Source organism: Aspergillus fijiensis (assembly GCF_003184825.1).
Source record: "Aspergillus fijiensis CBS 313.89 unplaced genomic scaffold BO72scaffold_11, whole genome shotgun sequence".
Classification (NCBI taxonomy): Eukaryota; Fungi; Ascomycota; class Eurotiomycetes; order Eurotiales; family Aspergillaceae; genus Aspergillus; species Aspergillus fijiensis.
In genome coordinates, this window is record NW_024468987.1 from 572,451 (window position 1) to 591,339 (window position 18,889).

An 18,889-nucleotide genomic window follows, 5' to 3' on the forward strand; every position below is an offset into this window, starting at 1 on the left:
ACGATGTCACAACCAAGCGGAGCAAAGACCGGCCGATCAAGCATTTCGACCGGTCACTTATTAATAATGAGTGGTCGGGTGCGACCATATTTCCTCTTAGATCAAGTTCATATAAGCCTTCGACCTCGGACTCTGTTGCCTCCTTTTCTCTTCACTCTTACCACCAAACCAAATCCCGCAACATGACCATCGGAATTGCATTCATCGGAGCAGGTAAACACCTTGGAAGTCCACGACCGAACCTCACAGCCCTAACACACCCCACTAGGGCTCTTCGTCAAGGACTACCATCTGGTACGCAGGCCCCACCGACCAAGGCAACAAGAAACTCACCCTCGCAGCCAGGAGTCCAAGCCTCCCCCGACCTCGAACTGAAAGCCGTCTATTCCCGCTCCCTGAAATCAGCTTCCAGCATCGCCCCTGACCAGCAGATCGACCGCTACGCCGACGACGCGCCCCAGGGCCTCGACCAGCTTCTCGCGCGGGGTGACATCCAAGCCGTGATCATCGCGTGCGTCAACTTCCCTCCCAACAATGCACCTCCAACACCACAGACCCAACTAACTCCTGAGTTTCTAAAGCCTCCCTATAACCAACCAAGCCGCATACGTCCGCGCCGCCCTCAGCGCCGGAAAACACGTCTTCTCCGAGAAACCCATCGCCAAGGACCTGGCCGAAGCCACCGCCCTGCTGGACTGGTACCGCTCCACCATCCTGCCCCAGGGGTCTGCTGCTCCAACGTGGTCCGTCGCCGAGAACTACCGCCACTTCGACAGTCTCCGCCAGGGTCGCGCCCAGCTGGCCCGGCTCGGTCGCATCCGCCAGTTTCGGACGCAGGTGTACTTCGATTGTCGGCCGGGGAAGTTTGTTTTCTGGCCTTTCTTCGGTAAGTTTCTCCTTGTTCGTCAGATTTTCCGTTGCTTGAACTATGCTTGGTGTCTGGGATGATGAGTGCTCATGTTCTGGGCTTGAATAGCACTCGCCTGGCGCCAACAGCCCAAGCACCAAGGCGGAGCCGTCCTGGATATCGGGGTGCACCATGTCGCTGCGATGCGGTATCTCCTGGGCGGCAGACCGAGGGAGCGGATCACGCACGTGAGTGCGTTCGTGGGTAGCTTTGCGGACGCGTTGCCGCCGGTGGATACGGTGGATGCGGTGCTGCGCACGGAGTCTGGGGCGCAGGGGACGTTCCAGCTGTCCGGGTGTTCGAGCTTGGAGGAGAGTGGATGGACGGTGGTCGGGGAGAAGGGCCATGTGCGGGTTACTGATGATGAGGTGGCGGTGCATGTGGAGGGGGAGGAGGACGAGAGGCAGACGTTGCCGGTGGACAAATTGGCGGTTGGTAACGAGATCAGGGCGTGGGGGGAGGCGTTGATCTCTGGGGAGATGAAGGCTGAGCAGCGGCCGGAGGAGGCGTTGGCGGATCTGGAAGTGGTATGTTCTCGTTCTCTTGATGCGATAAACAGGTGGTTTGATGATAGTTGACTGACTGACTGGATGTAGATCGAGTTGATTCTGAAGAGTGGCAAGGAGAATGGGGCACCGCAGGTCACAAAGTATCAGTGCTGATCTATGAGATCTTGACCGGGTACAGCGCTTTGCACAACTGCTACTCTCATCTCAGACTAAGTCAGAGTTGTTTCCCGACCTTATACTGACAGCACCAGTCCGTTGACAATCAGTAGTATAACGAGAGTCTGTTATCATGAAGCAAGGCACAATGTTCTTCCGGCACATCTCACACAAGTTACTTACCGTACATGAAGCATCAACAAAATGCATATCTGATGGCCCCAGCTGGCCCACTCAAGCACGCGCCATGCTTCCGGCTGCTGAGCTTATAATGCATACAATTGTCGATCACTTGGATACGATGAGTTTCCTCGCTAGATAACCAATTCTTCACAGATTCGACCCGTCAAAGAATAGGAAATAGTCCCGCTGCATTCGGCTTCTACACGATAGGATAGGGCATCTGAATCCAAAATAAGGAGCCTAGTTATAGATATAAATCGCCAAAGACGGTTGTAATACAAGCGACCTCGTGTCCGACCCAAGTATAACCAAACATACTCCTTGTTCCAAAAACATCCATCGTGGCAGAAAACCTACTCCGCCGTCTGCCTATAAACATCCCAGCGCGCAAGAGCCCCCTACCTAGACCAGCGAAGATCAGTACGATCGAACGGATCAAGCCCCAAAGCGGTTCGGTTCGTATTGACAAATTCCTTGAGCTCCCCAAGTCCGTCATAGTCTGCGGAATTCATCGTCTCAAGTGGTTCGGGGGCATCCGGCTCGGGAGGCATATCAGCCAGATGTGCATTTGGACCAGTAGCTGGGTACCCGCACGAGTTGATTGAAAAGTCTATAAGATGCGGTAATTGGCGAAACTGCGTAAGGACCGCGTGCCAGGTCCCGGAATGCAGTTGTACCAAAGATAACTCGATGTGCTTGAGATTATCTTTGCATTGTTCTATAAGTGCGCGGAAGTGGTCGAACGTGATGAGGACTCGACTGAGGCATAGAGAGGTGAGATGAAGCGCCGGGCTGAAGTGAATAGCGTAGAATGGGAGAATGTCTGTACTGGAGATGGAGAGAGCTTGTAAGTTAGGAGCCAGCTCCACTAGTCTAAGGAGATGGGCTGCGTGTAAGTCATTCGGCAAGGCGGCGTGCGTGGGGAGTACATCGGTTTTCCAGTATCGCTGACCCAACTCCTTGGTATACGCAGTAAGATGCAAAGCCAGAAATTTCAGGCCGTGCAGTAGATCCTTCATGGGTATGTGCAATGGAGTAGAATGGATGGGGAAAAAGTCCCCAAAATCATGGGCTAGGGGAAAGAATAGCTCCAGCCCTTCCAAACAGGGTAAATTCACATATCGCAGGGCAGCAACAACGGCTTCAATGGCAGTTCTTTCGTGATCACGTGTGATAGCAGGCTCTTCGTGGTCGCGTGTCGATAACTGGCATGAAGCTCTGAATTTTAAAACGCGCAAATTAGCTAGTCGGGCAAGACAAGGCGAGAGCAATCCGGCAAGATCCTGGATATCGTGACCGAGTGACGAGCAGGAATTGGAGCCCCATCGGTCGCGCCCAACCTCTAGAAGGTGGACATCTGCAGCATATTTGCTTTCTGAGATTTCGGCAACTCTTTGTAGAAGGTTTCGGTTGCCCCTTGAGGAGCTAAGTGAAGCGATGATGTGTTTGAACATATGACGCGACGCGGAGGCACAGAAATTCCGGCTAACCAAGCGTAAGCTTATAAGGCACGAGCGAGTCTCTCGCTCTAGCGCATGAGGAAAGAGATCGCGAAACGAGTAGTCTTGTTCATCTACCAGTGTTGCTACGTGATCAACGATCTCAGGACCGAGTTAACATATAGCCTGGTGTCGCGCACGGGGGTCATACCATGTCGCAGATCTCGACGGGAATGACTAGTGCCATCTTGTAAATATCACCGCTGGGTTCAGTAACAAAATTATCGAAGGGAGCCTCTGCTGAAGATTGATTCTCTCCTCGTTGTGGTGTAATGAGGGGTCAAATGACCCTGGTCGAGATGAGAGACGTGTACGAACACTTGTATAAGCAATAGCCGCGTAGAGTATCAGCGCATTAGATGCTATACCGCGGCTCATCAGTTAAGAAGTATTGTCAGGCGCTCAATTGTTCTTTAGTCCACACCTGAATTGACCTTTTTCCGTGGCTGGCGGAGTGGAAAGTTTTGAAAGCGTCATCAATGGATCTTCCAAAGCACCCAAGCGAAGATTATAAAGCGTTAGATCAATTAGATTTGGCCTATATGTGTCTAGTAAGATGATCTTTCTTGTAGTGGGTTTGACTATGCTAATACCATCAGATCCATGTGCTCACAGCCCCGCGATCAAGGGATCACGCGGACAAACTGATAAGGAGCGACAGGGTCTGAACTGCGGCTAACTACTTGGTAGGTTATAGAGACAGTATGACTAAAGCTGATTGGAGGAATACATGCTAGGTCTGCATTCGGGCAGACATGTAAACAGGTGCCAGGTGCCTAACCCCGCAAAATGACTCATGCGAGAGTGGGACTCGCGGAGATATAATATGAAGTCGTGACTTCTATTTCTCCGTATGTTAGTTGTGGATCTTTTAGGGATGTTTTCTGTAAGGGTGTGGTTCCTTACACGTACGGATGGAGGTGTAGACTCGGATGCGGGGCATGGGCAGCAGAATGAGGATCATGGAAGTGGTGCGGCTGCGGAGAGGCCTCAGGGCGCAGAGAGCCGGGTATGAATGACAGTTCCATAACAATCTTCTTTGGTTTTCCTTCCAAATTCCATTCTAATAGTGGTACTGCGGAGGGCGGTGATGCAGATGGACATCATCAAAGGTCATCTGCAGTATTTTTGGAAGTTGTCTTGAAGGACGCCGATGGCGATGTAATTATGAAGGATGGCTGTGACTGCAGCGATGGTGGCAGGGGTGACTTCGGGGTGACAGGAGGCGAATCATTTTTTCCAGTTTCTCTGGAAATTTCGATGAAAGAGCTGAATGGTTTTTGAGGTTAATTGGTAAGTGAGAGGGCGCAGGATGCAGAAGCAATGCAATGAGCCGGGTGGAATTAGGTACACGATGCGATCGACAATATTCAGTATAGCTAGGAACGACCTGGTAGGGAATATATGAGCTAGTCGCACCCACATTAGCAAATATACAAAGACCACGAACGGTCGCGAGAAGCCTTCATTTCATATGCTTGCGGAGGATACACGTTGCGTTGCTTGATATACTAATTTATGCGCTGATTCATGCGTTGATTCTTGATTACTGAGGGTATCTAGTTGTATACGGCGAACCAGTTAAGTTATTAGCATCTTGATGAAGCACCATAGCTTGCCGCATTAGGCGATTCGAGCCCCCTCGCAGGGCTCCCTGGGTTGATTGAATTAAATTGTATTGAATTGAATAGAAGAAGTCATCCATGTATATTCATGTAAGAAGAGAGTTACACGCGTGTGCAGGTGTGTATAACAGCCAGAGGGTTTGATGCTCGATGATAATAGTGTCACTTGAACAGAAACTATTCACATATGCGAGTGAGTTTGTATCCTAATGATGTTTCCACCCGTAGTGAGACGAAGACTATCGAGGCTCAGAGGTACAGAAACACAGCCACCAAGGCTTTGGGGCTTGGTAGGCGAGGCTGCAGCTCAGCTGCGCCAGCTGCATGTGCTGCATGTGTGTGTGTGAACTGACAAGGTGATAGTAGTCTTGGCAAGGCGCCAGGCTGCGTCAGCCTTTGTCTGGAACTCAGCTTAAAAAAGGGGAGGATACCCGCTACATCCAATGGGCGAACAGTGTATGCACCTCGTTACCAGTCTTAGGAAGTCATTCGTGTATTTTTCGAAGACCTGTGACATTATCAATATCTATCATGGCTACACCAAGGGCTCTTGAGAGCCCGGACCTGTACAACATCGGCTGGATTACCGCCTTGCCCATCGAGCGAGCCGCATCGACTGCAATGCTTGACGAACGTCATGATAAGCCCCGTGGTTTCGTCCAGCACCCAAGTGACACGAACGCGTACACTTGGGGCAGGATTGGCGAACATTACCTTGTCATCGCCTCGCTTCCTGCAGGCCAAATTGGGACCACTCCCGCCGCGACAACGGCATCGAACCTACTCGCCTCCTTGCCACAGATTCGAGTCGCCTTGCTGGTGGGCATCGGTGGCGGTATCGCGCGGCCAGAGGAGGGAAGGGATATAAGGCTCGGAGACATTGTGGTCAGTCAGCCACAAGGGACAACCGGCGGCGTGGTGCAGTATGACCTGGGGAAGGCGAAGCTCAACAAGGAGTGGGAGCGGAGAGGATTCCTCAGCGCACCACCACCGGTCCTGCTGCATGCATTGGCAGCGATACAGGCCGAATACGAACTCGGGGAGTCAAGGATAGCGGAATTCCTCGACGGCACGCCAAAGCTAAAGAAGGGCGTGAGCGGGTACTCTCACCAAGGCTTTGAGAATGACCGGCTCTTTAAAGCCTCCTTTGATCATACAGGCGCGGCAAATTGCGCCAACTGCAAAGATGAGGAGGTGATAGAACGCATTCAGCGGGATACTACCGATCCAGAAGTTCATTACGGCATCATTGCCTCCGGGAATACCGTGGTGAAGAACGCTCTTATTCGTGACGAGATCGTCCAGGAAGTCGGTGAGGAATGCATGTGTTTTGAAATGGAAGCAGCCGGCCTGATGAATCATTTTCCGTGTCTCGTGATACGGGGAATCTGTGATTATGCTGATTCGCATAAGAACGATCGATGGCAACGCTATGCTTCTGCTACAGCAGCGGCTTATGCAAAAGACCTCCTAGGCTATGTGCCAATTAGAGGGCTTCAGGAAACACCGCGAGCTCTGGATATTCTTAGGTCAGGTGGGTTCACCTAGAGTACGAGCCAACATCTACTGACTACTACCAAGTCCGCCAGAATATCCAGGAGATACACACTATCGCCAGCGAGACAAAGTCGGGAATCAAAAGCCTTCAATCGGACAGCCACCACGCGAAGCTCAAGACGTGGCTCTTGCCCCCTGATGTATCCACCAACCTTACCGACGCACTCAAGTGTCGACAGCAAGGAACTTGCTCCTGGCTCCTCGAAAGCGAAAGATATCGGGAGTGGAAAAGTGGAAAGCGCCAACACCTCTGGCTACATGGGATCCCCGGCTGTGGGAAGACGGTTCTTAGCGCAGCCATAGTCGACGATCTAATGCAACAACTTCAGCCTCCAGATGTAGTCCTCTTCTTTTACTTTGATTTCAAAGAAATCGAGAAGCAGTCACCCAATAAGATGGTTCGCTCGTTGGTTGCACAGCTGTACTCAAGCTGTGTCGACTCTCGCGCGGAGTTGGAGAAGCTCTTCTGTTTCTGCGAGAAGGGCGATCGGCAACCAACAGAAACAGCCCTTCTCTCGACTTTCCTGGAAATGTCAAAACATGCAGGAAGACTTCAAATCGTACTAGATGCCTTGGATGAGTGCTCTATGCGAGGAGATCTACTCAAGTGGCTAGAAACATTGTCTCTTTCCGACCACGAAGGACTCCATCTTCTCGCGACCAGTAGGAAAGAAGAAGAAATTGAATCCGGACTTGGACACTGGCTCGACTGTACAAGCATTATCCTCATACAAAGTCACAGTATCAATCAAGATATCCGCACCTACTTACACGAGACACTGCGGAGTGATCGCGGATTTGACAGGTGGCATCGGCGACCAGAGGTATTGAACGAAATTGAGGCGGAGTTGATGCTAAAGGCCGATGGAATGTAAGATCATCTTCTGCTGTGGGGCTCCTGGAAAGTATAATATCATTGACATGTTCCCCTGAAAACTTCAGGTTTAGATGGGTCGTGTGTCAGATTGACAGTCTGAAACACTGCCTAGATCTTCGAAAGCTTCGACAATCCTTGCGGACACTTCCTGCCACTTTGCAAGAGACTTATGCGCGAATCCTGATTCAGATTCCGGAGAACTATCGCAAGGAGGCAATCCGGATCTTGCAGTTTCTTACTTACTCGGATCGGCCTCTGACAGTATATGAAGTTGTCGATATAATAGTGGTGGAGCCGGATGAAGATCCCCATTTTGATCCCACATTCCGCATGCCGGAGGCTCGAGAGATCATGAGGATTTGTTCAAGTCTTGTCTCTCTCGTAACAAGACAAAAAGGCGAGAGTATAATTGAAGAGCTTCAGCTGGCGCATTTTACCGTTCAGCAATATCTAGAATCCGACGGAGTTGATGGAGCTCTCTCACTGATGACCATTACTGTCGATTCTCCTTGTCGCCTAGGTGGATCAGAGTCTTTCCAAGGATGCATGCGACGAGCCACTGCCAAGGGTGATATGACTAGAGTCTGCCTTGCCTATCTATCCCAAGTGGACGAAGGAAAATCGCTCACGACAATAAAGGAAGAGCTCCCTTTAGCCAAGTACTCGGCAGAATCTTGGACCGGCCATGCAAGACATAGCGAGACAAGACCCGACGTGGAGAAAAGCATTCTAAACTTTTTTCTCCATCAGAGCCAAGCATACACAGTATGGGTTAAGCTCTTCGATCTGGATCAGCCATGGGATGGACCGCTGTGGTGGGCAGATAAGAGGACGGCACCTCCCTTGTACTACGCATCATTAGCCGGTCTTCAACACACAGTCCTTGCGCTGTTGAACAATGGCGCTGAGGCCAATGCTGATGGCGGCGCTTATGGTAACGCACTCCAGGCAGCTTCATCAGTCGGTGAAACACACGTAGTGCGGCTGCTACTGGACCATGGTGCTGATGTTAACGTACAAGGTGGACTTTATGGCAACCCACTACAGGCCGCTTCAATCAGAGGTCACAAGGATATAGTACTGCTGCTGCTGACTCGAGGCGCTGAGATCTATTCGCAAGGAGGTCTCTACAGCGACGCACTTTATGCCTCGGCAGCTGAAGGGCATGAGGAGATCGTGCGGCTTCTTATTGATCACGGTGCAAATGTCAATGCCCGAGGTCGCATTAATGTGAATACAGTCACAAAAGCCCCTTTTGCTGATAACAAGGATCTTGTGCAGCAACTGATTGCTCAAGGTATAAAAGCTAGCAGACCTCAAACTAGCACAGTCCGATCCCGTTCTTTCAAACATTGGGGGAAGATGATTGAGGTATTTGTGGATGAGAATGGAAAGGCCTTGGTAATGAATAGCATCTACGGGAATGCAATTCATGCCGCTTCCATACAATCGCGTTTGCAGATGATCTCACTTTTTGATCGACTCCGTCATCCGACCACGTATTCAGACATTACATTCAACAGTCTAGACGGGTCAACACCAGTGGCCATCGCGTCATTCGGCGGCCATGTCGGAGTGGTTCAGCTCCTTGTTGAGAGAGGCGCAGATACCAATATAGCAGCGAACGATGGCACGACTCCTCTGCTCCTGGCAACTCCGGAGAGTAAATTTGAGATTATAGAAATCTTAGTGAAACAAAACGCGCAGGTCGGTGTTGGGCCAAATATGGACTGCTCGCCGATGCACCTAGCTGCAGGGCTCGGGCGTACTGATGTTGTCAAGCTCTTTATTCAGAGCGGTGCTGACCCCGACCAAAAAATGCGTGGCGGACAAACACCACTACATTTAGCGTGCAGCAAAGGTCAACTTGACTCCGCTAAGCTGCTTATCGCAAATGGTGCAAATTTTGATTCTGCAGATGAGATTGGATGTACCCCACTTCATCTAGCAACCCAGGATGGCTGTGTTGATATTATCAAACTGCTGATTGCAAACGGCGCGAATTGCGACCCTGCAGCTACAAATGGGATAACACCACTTTATATTGCAGTACATCAAGGCTTTGTTGATATTGTCAAACTGCTGATTGAAAACGGCGCGAATTGCGATCCTGCAGATACAAATGGGGCAACGCCACTTCGTCTTGCAACACAAAAAGGCTTTTTTGATATTGTCAGACTTCTGATTGAAAACGGCGCAAATTGCGATCCTTCAGATACAAATGAGGCAACGCCACTTCATGTTGCAATACAAGAAGGCTTCCTTGATATTGTCAGACTTCTGATTGAAAACGGTGCAAATTGTGATTCTGCAATGAAAGGTGGACATACACCACTTGACATTGCGATACACAAAGGCTTTCTTGATGCTGTCAGGATCTTGACTAAAAACGGCGCTGGATGCAACACTGCGAGTTGTAACGGGCGCGCACCACTGCATTGTGCATCTCGGAATGGTTACTTGGAAATTGTTAGAGTTCTGATTGAAAATGGTGCTGACTGCAATAATGCAAGTAATCAAGGGGGTAGACCACTTGATTATGCATCTTGGAGTGGTCACTCGGAGATTGTTAGACTCCTGATTGAAAACGGTGCTGACTGCAATAGTATGAACTGTGATGGGTGGAGCCCACTTTATTTCGCATGTCAGAATGGTCACTTGGAGACTGTTAGACTCTTGATCGACAGTGGGGCAGTTTGTAGATCTATGGTCGACATTGCACCGCCGCCGCTTCACCTTGCCTCACAGAATAGCCACCTGGAAGTTGCCAGTTTTCTTCTTACACGCGGAGCACAGATCAATGCTAGGGATAAGGACGGATACACAGCTTTGTATGTCGCTTCTGCCCGAGGAGACATCAACATGGTTCATCTATTTGTCGACAGAGGTGCCGATTTAAATATCGCCAGCAGTAATGGACGTAGTCCATTATATATCGCATTTGAAGCTGGCTACACTCAAACTGCTGAGCTTTTGATTCAATCGGCGGCTGACATTGAGCTCAAAGACAACAATGGTTGGTCCCCATTGACCCTAACTTCATTCAAAGGCGACCTTGAGGGAGTTCGGCTACTTCTCACGCAGGGAGCCTACATAAATGTGAGAAGTGATCATGGGGATACACCACTGTTCGCTGCCTCTTCAAGTGGGCATATTGATGTAGTCCGCCTTCTTCTTGCACGAGGCGCAGACATCAATACTACCGGTTCGAACGGATGCAGTCCGTTATACATTGCATTTGAATTTGGCCATACCCAAATTGGTCAGCTCTTACTCCAATCGTCAGCCGACTTTGAACTCAAAAACAACGACGGCTGGACACCATTGACCCTGGTTTCATTCAAGGGAAACATTGAGGGAGTTCAACTGCTTCTCGATCAGGGAGCAGAAATCAATGTGAGAAGTAACGACGGGCGTACACCACTGTATGTCGCCTCTTCTATGGGACATGTGGATGTGGTACTCTTACTCCTTGAAAGAGGCGCGGACGTTACGCTGGCGAACGATCGCGGTCACAATCCTGCTACAATAGCTTCATCAAAGGGTCATGACAGTGTCGTTCAGCTACTTCGTCTGTGTGGTGCCGATGCTTGACGCTGCAGACATTACGCTTAAAGCAAATAGCGGTTAGTACAACCGGTGACATGCAAGCGAGTCTAGATATGCGACGCAAGCAGCGCCGCCACCCTGACGGTGTTCTTGGTCTGCCGTCCGTTGATCGTAACCAGCGCCAGACGCCGGACCTCCTCATCGGTCAACGCATGCTGGCACTTGGACCGAGTCAGACACCGTCGCCAAATCTGCTCCCTCGCAGCCCCATCCAGGTCGGGATAGTGTAGGGTGAGATGAATCCGACTCTGAAAGGCTCCATCGATCGCGTCCGCGCGGTTGGAGGTCATGATCATGATCCCGCGGTAGTATTCCAAGCAGCTAGACGACAATTATACTCCGTCGGTATGTCCCCCGACCCGAGAGCTCGAGGTCTAGTACGGGAAATGTAGAAGCAAAACTCACCGAAGAAAAACAGCCACCACCTCGTTATGCTGCATCTGGTTCCCCGACCACTCCTGCAGAAACACATCACACTCATCGAACAGCAGCACCGCATCCCATCTCTCCGTGAGCTCCAGCACTGTGCTCAGCCGGCGCTCGACACCCTCCGCCTGCTGGCCTAGCTCGCCCGCGCTCAGAGCATACAGAGGCTTGCGCACTTGATCAGCAATGGCCTCGGCGGTGGGGGTCTTCCCTGTCCCCGGGTTACCGACCAGGAGCATGATGATCCCTTGCCCTTTGCCCTCGATGACGTCGTCCAAGACGTCCCTGTGCGCCGCTTGACCCTCAACGAAGGAGAGGACAAGATCTTTGTAGGTGTGTGTGGAAGCATCAACGTCGAGAACGCGGTGTCATTCCACACGATGGGAGTGATGTCGGTGACGTTGAAGGTAGCCCAGACTTTGTGCTGGAGGGAGTAGCCGAGCACGCGGGGTTCACAGATGTGAAGGTCCGCCTTAGTCAGGTCTTTGTTTTGATCTTCTGAGCAAGTCAATGAAATCAGTGTACCCCGACCTATATCCGTGGTGAGGGTTGAAGGTGACTCACCAGCTTCCGGACCTGCAACATGACCTAGTCTTGCAGAGAAGCCCCTGGGACCGTCATAACACTCGGGTGTGATGCAGCACCCTTGGGGTGCAAGTGTTTGAAAGGTAGACGGATTGAGGGGTCTCTCTACATGCTTGTCATCGGCCACCGCAATCCTGGGCGCCGTCAACCCCGCATCCAGAGGCTCGAGGGAAACACCCTTGGTGGGATTGGCGTGCAGATACCCGTCCGCGTCGACGACGATACGCCCGTCCATCTAATCCAGACGACGAGAACCAGATTAGCTAGTCAAGCCGCACTCCCTAGGACAGACACCAACAACCTACATATCTCTGAAACTGGCTACTCGCGTTCCCGTACTGAATTACCCCAGAGTAAGCCATGTAGTGCCGCCCCGCGAGCTCACGAAACCGTCTCCTGCGCGCAATCGCCTTGCTCTCCGCCTCCTCCTAGGTTGGATGAAAGACCACCGAATACACAGGCAGCCCTCGAATCTCGCGCGTGCCGGAGAACCGATCCAGGCGGAACTTCCGATGGCGGTACCTGAAGCGAGTGCCGTTCTAGTCGACCGAGCGCGCGGCTATCTGGAAGTAGGCCTGCTCTTTTGGGCCGTAGTAGTCCGGGCTGTCCACTCGACAAAACGTTTCTTCGTACTCGTTGTCACGGGTCACCGGGGTCGAAGAGCGCCCACAGCAGCGGGTAGGCAATGACGTGCTGGGCCAGGAGGCTGTACATCTCGGCGCGGAGTCCAGTATCTCGTACAGCAAGTGTGCGAAACCGGCGGCGACGGGGTCGTCGTGCCGCTGGCGCTCGAGAATCGCGGTGAATGCGTCCCAGCGGTAGATGAAGGCGTGGAGCGGGGCCCGGAAGACGAGTTTCGGCTGGTGCTGCTGCTGCTGCATTGCGGCCGTGGTTATGCCTTGGTAGCCGGCGAAGACCTCGGTGAGCGTTTGCTGTAAGGCGCGGCTCTGGACGACGATCGAGTGCAGCGTGAGCGGTCGGACCACTGCGTCGTCATTGTGGTTCTTGCTCATGCGCACGACGAGGGCCGTTCGGTTGATGATGCCTTCGGAGTCTGCTTCAGGTACGGGACGGAGATGGGCGGGGGCTGTCTCGACCCAGTTCCTGCAGCAGATGCATCTGGGTTCGCCTTCGTAGAGGATCTGGATGGCGCATTCGGTGTCTTCGATGCGTTGTTCCATGGGTGAAGAGGGAACTGGCCTGGGGGCTCGTGAAGCATGTTGATGATATGGTGTTTTGGTCTGAGAAAGACACGATAGATGCTGTTGGGGTGTTACTCTGATCGTGTTTGGAGGCTGAATGAATGTGGGGTTGTAATCTAGGAGCTGATTTTGGTTTCGTATACCGTGTCATCGTGCTAGGAACGGGACAGTGAATGCGTGCTGTTTACTATTTTCCTTCTCCAGTTGATGCTCTCCAGCCTCAGCCTTCCGCGTTCTGTACACGACTCTGAGGCTCATCTTTACCTGCTCTGAAACCTGCTGTCCCTTCCTTACATATCGTGTGCGACCAAGAGTGGTTTCCCAGTTGCGCAGACTGTCGGGAAAGAGCTTACATTTACCGAAGCAAGCAAGTCTGGCATCTGACCCCTGCTGGGTTACAACGATCGGGTGATTGTGTACCACGGATTCAGCAGGCTGAGCAACAGTTGAACGCATGGAATTAGGTTAAGAAACTCAGGGTGACATGCAGCAAACCATCAACAACCTCTTGAAACAGGTTGATAAAGGAAGAAATCGTGTTGTACAACACCAGGTCTATCCTTCAATGCGAACCCTGTCTTCGATTCTGATTCCTTTTCAGCCGGTATTCATTTTCTCCATCTTTGCATACGGTGCAGCTAGTATGTATCTATCCCAACTGCCTCGGTGCTGTCTGACGGTTCTCCATCCCCGTTCGCAGCGGAATGGCGAATGCAGTCGAAAGTCTCTTGCGGGACAACCGCGGTCTCTTCCAGTCGATGTCGAAAACTGTCACTGTCTAGGATACCTGCTGCGTCTTCTCCCATCGTGGCCGTATACATCGAATTCATCACGCCGTCGACGTAAGCAAAGAGAAGAGCCCAAGAGGCGCTTGGCTTCTGCTCGTCATCGGCCATACCCGAGGCCGACACGCTCCTACTGCTCTCCTCGATGAACGTGTCGCCAGGGGAAATATATCTCGAGGGCCTTGGCCCCAACATTCCTCGCTTCGATAGATAATTGATAACTAGATTCAATGCTACTCAATGTTCAGTAATGGCTTGCTACCCACGGCCAGGTGGACTTCCCGTTATCTTAAATAGCCCGCATATTTCCCGGGTGCAAGATTTCTCTGACATGCGGGGACCACATGGCTCCGGGTGTGGGGGCTCTGAATGCGGTCACACTCGGGGATCGGCGGTTATCTACTCACATCTCTTCTGCCACCTTGTCTGATGACGATAATTCATAAGATAAGCTACGGCTACTAAGTTGCCGAATGTCGCCAGGCCCAGTTCTCAGGAGCGATATGATACTGGCGTCGTCCCGACCTCCTCTTCCCTAAGCATAATTCCAGGCAAGGACGTATCCATCTCAAGCCAGCATCATCGTCGTCGTCGTCGTCGCCGTCATAATATTGCCCCCCGCAATGGGACACCTTCGAAACAAGAAAGGCCTGAAAGAGAGTAAGTTCAATATAACGTCGAACCCCCCTGGCATTGTGTCACTGCTGACTGGACGCAAGGATCCTCAAGGACGGCGCTTCCTCGAGATGGATTCGGGAAATTCCTGAACAGCAGGTTGGAGGCCGAAGGGGGTCGTCACATATCGGAGGCCGAATTCAGTAAGTGGTCAGGAATAGAGACTGATTCTCAACATAGGGTCAATCATCGTGGCTCCTTGTTCTGGGCTCGTGCTTATGCATTTCAGACGAGCTATACATGCAATGCGCGGCGACGTGGGCTAGTGCGTCCCCACGTCTGAGGAGCCACTACGAGAGGCAGGCTGGTGCTGAGAATCGGCTTCTAGACAGGGGGAGAAGAGACTCGGGATATTTCACGGGTGAGGAAGAGTAGATGAGACCTGTTGGATCTGTTGGTTGAAATGGCTGTGACCGTTGCCTGCCTACGTAGGGCGGCAGTGCGGTGACTCCGGAGGTGACCATTGGGTTAGCTGGCAGTCGATGTGATTTATTTATCAACACTCATTTTGAGTGCATATACATGGAAAGCATGTTGTATCTAGACATATCTCATCTGACATTTGTTAAGCGTAACAGACAGCGCCGTGGCCTACTGGTCTCCAATTCCAAATGACACGCGAGTATGGTGAGAATCAGCAGGGTGAAGTGTGAGCTTGATCAGATCAAAGAATACAGTATCTCCACTGTCTGTTCACATGTAGAGACGCGCATAGACTGTGAAGCGGCGAAACGTTCGAGGCAGCGCTGAGGACAAATGGGGACTGCTGTGCAAAGGATATATAGGGAAAGTTCGGGGTATGCCCTAAGCGTGTGTCTTGAGGGGGGAAGAAGATAGCCTGTATGCCCCGTCGAAAATAATGAGTCTGTTGTCTGGATCTATCAGGCAGTTATGGTCATTAACCCCGGGGAATCCGGGGATGACTGCCGACAAATGGGAGGGGGGACCATGCGCCACATCGTTTGACAAGATCCGACAAGGTTGAGGGTGGTTTCAGTCTGTTATCGCCGAGTAAAACCTTCGAAACAACCCATTTCCGGTCAGCGTTCAGACCACAGGCAAACCGACAGCAGTTAAGCTAAGTCGATCACAGCCAATTTATCTCCATCCCCACCGATCGACCTCCCTAGATCATCCAAAATGCAGATGATTACCGTAGATGCACGTCATGCCTCCATTGATGATCCGGCAACTAGAATGTAGGTGAGAGCGGCCCGCGCGGAGAGCACCGTAGTCAATGTGATGTATCACGAACTCTGTTACGCCCAATATCCGAGCGCATCGTATGTTGTGGGGCCTGGGCGGGAGGATCTGGATCTGTCTTATCGGGCGAATCCCGAGGAGCGGATATATCAGATTCTACCCCTCAACGTTGCATGGTGCTGCATGTGATTTGTATCGTTGCTTTGTTGTGGCGAGGGAGCAAAAAACAAAATGGGGGGTATGAGGGTGTGCTAATACCTCGATGGGATTGCAAGTCCAAAATATGGGTATGCTGTTCGATGAGTTACCGAGGATCTCTGATCATACAGTGGAAAACGAAAGGAGTCTAGTTTATATGCATCTAGATGGTAGAATATACATCATTCACAAAGGAAATAAGAGACGGCAGCTGTGGTCCAAACCCACATCACCGCGGCAGATCAAATGAAGGCGACGACCGCAGATACACCGGACTGACCTCGACATTGGTCTCGATCTCCGTCTGGGCCATGATCTTGCCCGCCGGGATGACGATTCGGTCCTCGCTGCCGTTTCGCTCGATCTGGGTGCCGGCGATGGTCTCCGTCTCGCCACAGTGGCTTTGCAGCACACTCATCCCGAACTCCGGCGCCCGTGGCTTAGAGAAGCCCGACCCGTACCGCTTGGCGGCGTTGTTGTTGCTGCTTGACCAGCCGCCGTAGCCCTTGTTCGAAGAATATTCCCCGATCCAGCGCGGCAGGAAGCGCGAGGCAATCGCCTTGAAGGAGGGGATGGAGGCCGCGAGGATGCCGACGTTGATCTCGATGGCGGACCAGTACATCGCGCCGCTAATGGCGTAGGTGGAGTCGGCGGAGGAGAGCATGGTGGGGATGTAGGTGATGCGGATGATGGAGGAGACGCAGGCGCTGTAGATGGGAGAGTTAGCGGATTGCGTCTTGCTGGTGATGGATCTTTGTGGTAACGTACAAAAGACCCAGGCAGAGAATGCATCCCAGGGCCAGTTTTTGTTTGTAGGGCATGTGAAGGTGGAGGATCACCCGGACGGGAAGGGTGTAGGTCAACAGGTCGGTGAGGATGTTGAGGGCCGCGTTGCAGAGGTAGAAGACGTTGATGGTGACGCAGTGGCCGGGGATGGTGCTATTCCACGCCTTGGGGATCGGATTGCATTGGAAAGCTGCTGTCAAGACGAAAGCCGTCGCTTGACATCCCACCACGCACATCATCCCCAGCGATAGCCGGGTCAAGGTTTTATCGCCTAGTCGAGTGTAGAAATAGCAGACCGAGGTCTTGATGAAGCCGAGACAGGCGAGGTAGAACATCGAACTGAGCCAAACAACCTGTGAAGTAATTGCATTATTAGTTGGGATGTCGAGGGCTGAGGGTGAAGAAAGCGTACAAAGGCGTAGGTGATGAGACCGTGCGCGTCGACATCATCCATATGTTTGCCCATCCCATGTTTAACGGCTGGTAATAATTAGTATCATCAAACTCCAACCTGAAGTACAGTCCAGTACAAACCAACGATTGTCACAGCCGTGAAGGCCCATGAAAGAAGCTAAAGCCGTCAGCGACACTCACATCAATCATTGCGGGCTATCTTACACAAGCAACCACAATCAAGTCTGAGAAGGTATCAGTCAGCCAAAATTCTCCGATCCCCTCTCAGGTAGAGACTCACAGTCATCCAGGCCCATGCTCTTCAACACATAAAGCCGGGCAAACAAGCGCAAAGAAAGAACGATGAATGTCAGCACGGCAAAGGCGATGGCCACGCCCGCCACGACGGGGCCCTGCGTCTTGGCCATGTCCGGAAAGCAATATCAAAGCAGCGAGTGAAAAGGAAAGAAAGAATCCTCCGATCCAAAATTGGCTCTGGCCGAGTGACGTGCCTTTCTTTATGTAGCTGGAAGCGACATTCGGGGCGCGCACCGACCTGAAATTGACGATTAGGTTCGGTTTGTTGATCTTGCAGGTTACGAGTCGCTTTGCTGGGATAACCCTAGCTCGCCCTTTTCTTTTTTCCCCTAATCCTCACATTGGGACGGATTGCACACCCTTGGCATACCGGTACAGCTCGAGTCGATTGATGACCAGTGGCGTTTCCCCAAACAGGGAATCAGGAGCGAAGAAAATCCCTTTCGAGGCTTTCCCCAAACTTTGGGTTGACAGTTCTGGAAAGGAGGTGGAAAGACTGCCGATTGGGAGGGTCCCTGAGTACGAGCGCATTCGCTCGATAGGGACTAGCAGGCTACAGCTTTGGTCCGCGTATGTGTCGACCAAAGGTGAGAATTGCATCTGACACAGCGCCTGCGTCCAGCGGATCATGGATAGCTCGCAGAAGGGCTTCTTTGACATAATTTGGGCCAATGCGTGACAAGAATAGCAGTTCTGGCCGGATCGGCGGCGGCGCGGGTCATCGTTCCGGACGGGGGAGAAATGAAGCCCGCCGATCGCGATGCCACTGTGGACTGCTGTGGCATTGACAGTTGACCGAGACCCCTTGCGGGCCAGGCGTTCTATCCGTTCTATCCTGCTGGAGGGTGCTGTACATCGTTAGAGATGTCCCAGCTGTTTCTTTTTGCACAGGCACGATGCCATTATTCTTCGCAAGCAAACCATTCACCCTTCCATGCCAGGCAATCTACTCCGTAGTCTCCTCGACTATTGGAAAAAGAGTCATAAGGCAGCAGAGTTTGGTAGGAACTATATTCCGACGCCGGTGATTGTCTTAAACGACCGGCGTCTGACTTGAAAGGGGACAATCCGACGCATTCTCTGCAACTGGCTTAGGGCATGGCAGCCACCAACAGCAGATTGGCGGGGGAACCGGCGGTGGCGCTCTGGCATCGCGATTATCCAGAGTCCCAGACCCACCCACGCAAGGAAGGCTCGAAATGGAGACTGCGAGTCGATGATGGTGGGAGGACTCAAGACTTTACCAAGCGGCCAGGATTCAGCCCTGGTCGATTCTTGCGCGTAGTCGTCGACTCATGCCTGTCCTGTCGAGAAAACATCGGCTCAGAAGCCTCTCCGATTTGTGATCATCTCACATAACTAGTATATTAAGGGGGTGATTGAGTGCTGACACGAT

General features: G+C 51.9%; 6 protein-coding genes across 6 annotated transcripts; 2 read left to right on the forward strand and 4 right to left on the reverse strand.

The window, feature by feature from the left end:
* Positions 1–95: 95 nt before the first annotated feature.
* On the forward strand, positions 96–1,859 carry BO72DRAFT_445811 (Gfo/Idh/MocA family protein). The gene is made up of 6 exons (XM_040944145.1): positions 96–213; positions 269–294; positions 342–511; positions 582–886; positions 977–1,434; positions 1,504–1,859. Exons 1-6 carry the CDS (start codon positions 183–185, stop codon positions 1,567–1,569), a joined length of 1,056 nt encoding a protein of 351 aa, XP_040804017.1. The 5' UTR covers positions 96–182; the 3' UTR covers positions 1,570–1,859.
* A 138-nt stretch (positions 1,860–1,997) lies between these two features.
* On the reverse strand, positions 1,998–3,765 carry BO72DRAFT_424087 (protease inhibitor). The gene is made up of 2 exons (XM_040942863.1): positions 3,406–3,765; positions 1,998–3,356 (listed from the first exon to the last, which is right to left on the reverse strand). Exons 1-2 carry the CDS (start codon positions 3,439–3,441, stop codon positions 2,154–2,156), a joined length of 1,239 nt encoding a protein of 412 aa, XP_040804018.1. The 5' UTR covers positions 3,442–3,765; the 3' UTR covers positions 1,998–2,153.
* Positions 3,766–5,330: 1,565 nt separating this feature from the next.
* On the forward strand, positions 5,331–6,589 carry BO72DRAFT_26432 (5'-methylthioadenosine/S-adenosylhomocysteine nucleosidase family protein). Its single transcript, XM_040940149.1, has one exon. The coding sequence runs from the start codon at positions 5,411–5,413 to the stop codon at positions 6,425–6,427; it is 1,017 nt and encodes a 338-aa protein (XP_040804019.1). The 5' UTR covers positions 5,331–5,410; the 3' UTR covers positions 6,428–6,589.
* Positions 6,590–10,969: 4,380 nt separating this feature from the next.
* On the reverse strand, positions 10,970–11,587 carry BO72DRAFT_456705 (P-loop containing nucleoside triphosphate hydrolase protein; the record flags this gene model as incomplete). Its single annotated transcript, XM_040946289.1, has 2 exons — positions 10,970–11,243; positions 11,328–11,587. 2 exons carry the CDS (start codon positions 11,585–11,587, stop codon positions 10,970–10,972), a joined length of 534 nt encoding a protein of 177 aa, XP_040804020.1.
* An 885-nt stretch (positions 11,588–12,472) lies between these two features.
* On the reverse strand, positions 12,473–13,114 carry BO72DRAFT_484257 (uncharacterized protein; the record flags this gene model as incomplete). Its single annotated transcript, XM_040947846.1, has 1 exon — positions 12,473–13,114. The coding sequence occupies one exon, from the start codon at positions 13,112–13,114 to the stop codon at positions 12,473–12,475; it is 642 nt and encodes a 213-aa protein (XP_040804021.1).
* Positions 13,115–16,186: 3,072 nt separating this feature from the next.
* Positions 16,187–17,716, reverse strand: BO72DRAFT_26484 (putative integral membrane protein Pth11-like). The gene is made up of 6 exons (XM_040940153.1): positions 17,477–17,716; positions 17,401–17,420; positions 17,317–17,353; positions 17,195–17,262; positions 16,765–17,135; positions 16,187–16,703 (listed from the first exon to the last, which is right to left on the reverse strand). Exons 1-6 carry the CDS (start codon positions 17,601–17,603, stop codon positions 16,226–16,228), a joined length of 1,101 nt encoding a protein of 366 aa, XP_040804022.1. The 5' UTR covers positions 17,604–17,716; the 3' UTR covers positions 16,187–16,225.
* Between the last annotated feature and the right edge of the window lie 1,173 nt (positions 17,717–18,889).

Excerpts from the sequence above, each read along its gene's own strand:
- BO72DRAFT_26432 (XM_040940149.1), top strand. The coding sequence starts at position 5,411 with ATGGCTACACCAAGGGCTCTTGAGAGCCCGGACCTGTACAACATCGGC.
- BO72DRAFT_445811 (XM_040944145.1), top strand. The coding sequence starts at position 183 with ATGACCATCGGAATTGCATTCATCGGAGCAG. Across the intron at positions 214-268 it reads AATTGCATTCATCGGAGCAG|GGCTCTTCGTCAAGGACTAC; the intron begins GTAAACACCTTG and ends ACACCCCACTAG. Across the intron at positions 295-341 it reads TCGTCAAGGACTACCATCTG|CCAGGAGTCCAAGCCTCCCC; the intron begins GTACGCAGGCCC and ends TCACCCTCGCAG.
- BO72DRAFT_26484 (XM_040940153.1), bottom strand. The coding sequence starts at position 17,603 with ATGGCCAAGACGCAGGGCCCCGTCGTGGCGGGCGTGGCCATCGCCTTT. Across the intron at positions 17,354-17,400 it reads ACTTGATTGTGGTTGCTTGT|CTTCTTTCATGGGCCTTCAC; the intron begins GTAAGATAGCCC and ends TGACGGCTTTAG. Across the intron at positions 17,136-17,194 it reads GTCTCATCACCTACGCCTTT|GTTGTTTGGCTCAGTTCGAT; the intron begins GTACGCTTTCTT and ends ATTACTTCACAG.
- BO72DRAFT_424087 (XM_040942863.1), bottom strand. The coding sequence starts at position 3,441 with ATGGCACTAGTCATTCCCGTCGAGATCTGCGACATG. Across the intron at positions 3,357-3,405 it reads CCGTCGAGATCTGCGACATG|ATCGTTGATCACGTAGCAAC; the intron begins GTATGACCCCCG and ends CTCGGTCCTGAG.